Here is a 6572-nt window from a genome sequence, read left to right as displayed (position 1 = left end):
AGTGAGACAATGCAGTTTACCTGGTGGGAGCAGCTGCGTTAAGGTGCACAACAAGCAAATTCAAGTCTTTCTGCAGTGAAATGTATCTGTAAATATAATATAGACATTTGTATCTCTTTAAATATACTTATTTTAAAATATTCAACATCTGTCACAAACTTAAACTTGACATGACTTTTTACATCTCATTCAACTGTAGAAGATGTGGTACAGCGACCCCTGCAGTCCCTGTCAGTGAGTTTCTAGTGTAAATACACTTGTTTTTTGTTAAGGGCATTCATCACATTCAGATGAGGAGCTTAGAGCATTCAGCATTCACTACAGTTACATCAGAAGCATCAGGGGGTGTCATGTGCGGGCATCGCAGGAAGCAGGCAGGACCCAAATGCAGTACTGGAGAGACTCTTTCTGGTGCAGGAAGTTTTATTTACAAAGTCCAAATGAACAGAACACGGAGAACAGGCAGGCATGGAATTCTCTTCGGAACACAAGGAAACACAGGAACACGGAACACGAGGAAACACAGAGTAGGAAACTCACGAAGATCTAACACAGTCACACACTATCACACATGATCCCACCCCGACAGAGTGAGGGAGAGGGGTATATATACACAGGGAACACCAGGTGACACAAGTGAAGCTAATTACCAACAGGTGAGTGTGATCCCAAAGATTACCCCATAAGGACAACAGGAAAACACGGAAACAGAGACATGACAGGGGGAGTCATGGTCATACATGGGCAGCGGGGGATTATTTGCTACAGAAAGCACTATTGCTTACATACCATTACCTGCATTATTGAAACACTACAGTGTCTCTACTGTCTCTACCCTGCCCACCCTCAGAAGTTCTTTGGTATCTCCACCACAGCTTCTTACTTTTACTTCTTGGTCTTCTCCTCCTGTGTCTCCTTTGATGCCAGAAGATTTTTCTGCCTTTCCTGCATCCTTCACCGCCTTGCTCTCTTCTTTACTCGTGTCCTTTTTCTCCTCTGTCTTCTTGTCATCTTTTTTGCTCTCTGCTTTGTCAGACTCAGCTTTAGGAGCAGGCTTTTCCTCCTTTTTCACCTCTGTTTTTTCAGGCTCAGCTTTGGGAATGGGTTTCTCCTCTTTTTTCGTGTCTGTTTTTTCAGGAGATAGTTTTGCAGATCTGTTTTCCTTTTTTTTTTTTGTCTCTGCCTTTTCAGGCTCAGCTTTAGGTGCTGGCTTCTCAGACTCCTTCTCTCCAGCCTTGTTCTCTTTTTTCTCTGGTTCTACCTTAGAGGCAAGCTTTACTTCAGGTTCTGCCTTCTCTGCTTTTGGAGCAGCGGGCTTCTCCTCCTTCGCCTCCTTGGCAGACGCACTTCTTTCTTTAGCCTCAGGCTTTGGGGTGGTTTTGTCTTCTGCAGGCTTGCTGGGAGCAGTTTTTGAAGCTTCATCCTTTTTTGTAGCTTCCTCTTTGCTCTCCTTTGAGTCATCTTTGTCTGCTTTCTCCTCTGGGTCTTTCACCTTGGGTGTCTCCATCTTCTCCTCCTTTACAGGCTTTTCTTTTTCTTTCTTATCTTCCTTGAGCTGAGGTTTCTCCTCCTTTTTCTCAGTTTTAGGACTATCTTTGGCAGGGGTGGGTTTCTCCTCTGGAGACTTTGGTTCTGGGGTTTTAGGGCGAGGAGATTTGGATTCAGGGGATTTACTGGGTGGGGATTTTGACATAGGTGACTTTGGTGCAGGTGACTTTGAATCATCTCCTGCAGGGGACTTAGCAGGTGATTTAGAAGCTGGTGATTTGGACTCTGGTGATTTTTGTGGAGATTTAGATTCTGGGGATTTGACAGGAGATTCTGGTTCTGGGGATTTTGAAGCCTTTTCTGGTGATTCGGACTCATCTGCCTCCACTTTTTCCTTCTTGTCATCTGCTTCTTCTTGTCATCTGCTCCTCCTTTTCTTCTTTTATTTCTTCCTCTACCTCTTCCTCAACCTCCTTATCTTCTTTCTCCTGGCCTTCCTCTTCCTCTCCCTCATCTTTAGTTTCTTCTTCTTTTCCCTCTTCCTCCTCCTCCTCTTCTTCTTTTTCCTCCTTGTCTGCCTCCTTGGCCACTTCTGTCACCTGGGTCTCGTCTGTCTGTTCCTCCACTATGACTGTGTCTGAGATCTCCTCTCCTTTCATCTTCAGGTGAGAAGAGAGTCTGCCTTCCAGGTAGGAGTACACACCTCCTCCCAGCACAAAGCGTTTCTCCTCTTCTTCTAACAACTTCCTGTTTTCAAGACAAACAGTATGGAGTAAAACCACATCTCATTAAAAAGCAAAGGAGTCAATCAAATTGACCCCTGTCCAACCTGTAAGCTACAATCTCAATATCCAGGGCCATCTTCACATTCAGAAGGTCCTGGTAGTCCTTTAGCTGGCTGGCCATCTCCCATTTGGTGGTTTTCAGCTCGTTATCCAGCTGATTAATGGTCTCCTGTAAAATAAAACACGAAGACGATCTTTCAGGGGAGATATATAACTTTGATCTATAAAAAGCCCAATGCGCTTAATGGGTTTCTTCTTAAAGGATGAGTGATGTATTTATGCCTGTAGTGAGTTGAGATCATCATGGTGTCTGTCTTCGCTCTCCACACACTGTCTCTCCAATGACTCCTTGGTTCCTCGGAGGGTCTCCAGCTCAATAGTGCAATTTTGGAGCTGATGACGGTAGTCTGCAATCTCATCCTGCATCGTGCGGATTGCAGTCTGGTTAGACCTCGCAGTTTCAGACAGGTGATCCATACGCACTACAGGGATTGGAGACACAATGAATGTACAGTGGTATGAAAAAGTTTGGGCACCCCTGATCATTTTCAAGATTTTCCTTTATGGATCATTGGTTGTTCGGAACAGCAATTTCAATTAAATATATCGTATAGCAAACAGACACAGTGATATTTAAGAAGTGAAATGAAGTTTATAGGATTTACAGAAAATCTTGAAAATGATCAGGGGTGCCCAAACTTTTTCATACCACTGTATGATACTTATAAAATTATTTAGCCACTGAAGGAAATACATTGGCCTTTGTTTTTACCCCCAGGAAATTTGAGCTGTTTTCTGTCTCTACTTGGGGCTTTTGAGAAACTTGGGAAACAAGTGACCTTGACTGTGACCACTGTCAGTCACTGGTCTGACTCAGCTTCATTCCTCATGTCCAAACTTGAATGAGCATCAGTGCTGCAGTCAGCTGGACACATCAGGGAAGGTCGCTCAGTTTGGACCTTTTACTGAGTCCATCAAGTCAGCATGTAAACAATTGCGGACCGCAAGTGACAATTCATAGCCCATTTAGTAGACTGACATGTCATTAAACTGCTGCTTGCATGTAACCTTACTCGGCCTTCAACGGTGGTGTCATAGATAGATACACTATTGGTGCAATTAATCTTACCACACTGTAGTATGGTGATGGTGTATCCACTGCCCTCTGTTCCCAATAACCTTGACTTTATGCTTTTAAAAACATTTAAATCAATCATTGCAACAAAATAAATATATAAAAATGCATGTGGTACAAAAAGAACAAAACACTGACTGTTACTTCCTTCACTGGTAAACCTTAAGGAGTAACGCTAACCGTGCTCACGTCCTTCTAGAAACAGGGAGTGGTTTCTCTTCATACACTAATGTATAAAAGTTGTAAATGTTAAACACAAGTGGAATAACTTATTGTGAAACCTTTTCTGTAGGAGGAGGTTTAATGTCATACATATGTGGTATAAATCGACTTTTCAGAGCACTTATATTTTTTTAGAAGTTTTGTTCGTATTTGAATATGGTGCCCAAATAATTTCACTAAACCCTGAACTCTCACATGCACTGACCAGACTCTCTCCGGCTACCAATGTATCACTGTCACAATAATCTGTACATTACCTTGTTCCATCCATCCATCCATCCATTTTCATCCACTTATCCGTTACCGGGTCGCAGGGGCAGCAGTTGCCACCCAAATCACATTGCACCATACCAACCCCCCAAACCTTCCTGCAGGTGGTGAGTCCACTGGAAGGTACCAACTGCCCTAACCAGGATTTGAACTTGCCCAGGAGGTGAACCCTGGGGTTCCACACCAATGACAGAGACATTGCCTCTGGGCCAAAGCGCCACACTTTACCTTGTTATATGTGCAATTTCAGTCACGTACAACTGGTACTGCTTCTTGCACTGTATTAGGAATGGCTACAATTCCGTTACACTGAAAGTATAAAGACAATAAAGGCATGCTTATCTTATTCTTAAATGAGATCTCCCCAGTACAGATACACTATTATCACGAGGCTACACAAACTATTAGTTTACTCTGAATTTGCTATCCTGATTCATTTTAGATGTACTTGGTTTTGATATGGATCAGCTACACTTTTAGGAATTACATAAACATGTCATCATAAGGTAAGAGCAGGAGCTGAGCCTTCTAGCGCCACCTAGGCTCATAACAATTGCTGATTTCCCCCTCAAATGATGGTTGTGGAGGTTTTATTTTAAGTTGAAAGGGCAAAAGCTTTTATTTTCTTAACACGGATCCCTGTTGCAGGAAACGTCTCTTGTCCTCCCAAAATAAAATCTGCTCTGACCCTTCCCATTGTAAGGCACAGCACAGCGTTGTGTTAAAAGCTGTTGTTTCTCATTTATGAAGTTATGAAGTGATATATACTCCTCTTAAGTTGTTTTTTCTTGCCTCAATTAAAAACAATGGCTCCAAAATTATTCATCACTGTGCCTATAGATTCTGGATGATACAGATGATTGTTTGATATAGGGCTTTTACATTATACATCGGTTTCTTATGTATACATGTTCAGTGCATCATGCAAACATGTTGCTAATAGCAGGACATGGTTTTGCACCACAACACCAAGTGACATTACCGTGCAAACAACATGAGCGGTATGGTCAAACTATTGTTGGTATTATACAGGCATCGACTCCAGGTTTTAAAACATCTGCAAACAAGAATTTCTAATTACTGCGGGAAGAGTGCTGACAATCTATATTTATAAGAAAAAAATGCTCCCCACGTCACAGTAGGAGCAGGGGAGAGGTTGGTGACTTTTAACATCATGGACAGAGCAAATACTGTTTGAAATACTGTGCGCAACAGATATTATCATTAAGTTTGTTGTTTTTACTTTTTTATTTTGACTTGAAGTACATTTGGACTCCTTACCGTTGAACCACTCCTCGGCGTGCGTGGTGCTCTTGGATGCGTGACTGTCCAGCTGTGCTCGGATCTCCCTCAGTGCGCTGGTAACGTCAGCCTTCAGAGAGTCCCTCATGTCGAAGCTCACCTCCGCTCCCTGAATCTGAGTCAGGAGCTCGGACACTTCTTCTTCGTGGTTCTTCTTGAGAAAGGCTGCCTCCTCCTCCAGGGCTCTCCGCTTCTTGTCCAGTTCCAGGCGAGCCAGACGACACTCCTCGGCATACTTCTTCATGGCTCTAGCTGCAGCTTCCAGCTCCTCTCGGTTACGTGCCTCATCTTCAAGCCTGGCCCTTAGCTGTTGAATGTCCTCCTCCAGGTGGTCATGCTCCAGAGCCGTTCGGGCTTTCTCTCCGGTCAGCTGCTGCAGGGTGTTCCTCAGGTCACAAAGCTCCTGTTCGTACTGCTCCCCAATGGAGGCGCGCCATGCCTGGCTCTGGCGCAGAGCCGCGGCTTCTGCCTCCAGATTGTGGTTGTGCATCTCCAGGTTGCGCACCTTATCTATGTAACCGGCAAAGCGGTCGTTGAGAGCCTGCAGAATCTCTTTCTCGCTCTTCCTGTTCACGTCTCCGTTGTAGGCGTCCAGACCCTCAGCGGTGGACGGCTGGCTATAGGTGAGGTGGCGGCGCTGTGAGCGGAAACCGCTGGAGGACACGGACACCGGCCGAGCCTTGCGGTACGAAGTCGGCCCGAAGAAGTGATGCTCTGCCGTGAAACTCATGTTGACCGAGTCAGTGGAGAAGTGACTGCAGATGATGGGGCTCCGCGTTTATATAGGAGGGAGGGAAAAGTCACAGAGTCAGCAGAAGAGTGCACTCCAGTTAAAGGACACACAGAACTACACACTCTGCGCACCGTGGTGATGAGCTGTAAAGCTGTAAAATAAAAGTTTTACTGAGATTCTTCCAGCAAACTAAGAACTTGAAATGGTTTTAATCAGATGTTAATGTTGTGGCCCAACCGTTTTAAATGGTCTTGGAAACACCCTGGTTCTGTTGTTTTGGGGTGGCATGGATACAGACATTTGATAGACAATATTAAATAAGTTGATTGCTGCTTGGTTTGTTTTGGTTTTATTTCATTATTTTTGACAGGGGAAATACGCAAGAAAACGGTGGTTTTCACTAACGGCACATGAGCTCTCACTGGTGTTAGGCAAGATGTCCAATGTTTTTTGTATCGTGTTGGCAAACTTTTGGAGGTTCAGAGAATTAAGGACCAGAAACATTTGAAATCAAAAGTAGAAAACGGGGAAAATATTAACGTTGCAAGGAGCTCTGCAGGAACCAAAACTGAACCCATATGGAACCATGTATTTTTCGATATAGGCTATTGTATAGAAAATATAAACCACAGGATCA

The 6572-nt window shown here is 44.0% G+C and overlaps 1 protein-coding gene across 1 annotated transcript; it reads right to left on the bottom strand.

Moving 5' to 3' along the window:
- Positions 1 to 591: 591 nt before the first annotated feature.
- On the bottom strand, positions 592 to 6162 carry LOC103397106 (neurofilament heavy polypeptide-like). The gene is given in 5 exon segments (XM_017042635.2): positions 592 to 1909; positions 1911 to 2235; positions 2318 to 2442; positions 2556 to 2755; positions 5182 to 6162. Coding segments are annotated over 5 exon segments (2499 nt in total). The 5' UTR covers positions 5933 to 6162; the 3' UTR covers positions 592 to 811.
- Positions 6163 to 6572: the final 410 nt, after the last annotated feature.

This window comes from Cynoglossus semilaevis, chromosome W, assembly GCF_000523025.1.
Source record: "Cynoglossus semilaevis isolate Cse_v1.0 chromosome W, Cse_v1.0, whole genome shotgun sequence".
Taxonomy (NCBI): Eukaryota; Metazoa; Chordata; class Actinopteri; order Pleuronectiformes; family Cynoglossidae; genus Cynoglossus; species Cynoglossus semilaevis.
Note: the sequence above shows the minus strand (reverse complement) of the source record. Positions and strands in the feature narration are given on the sequence as shown.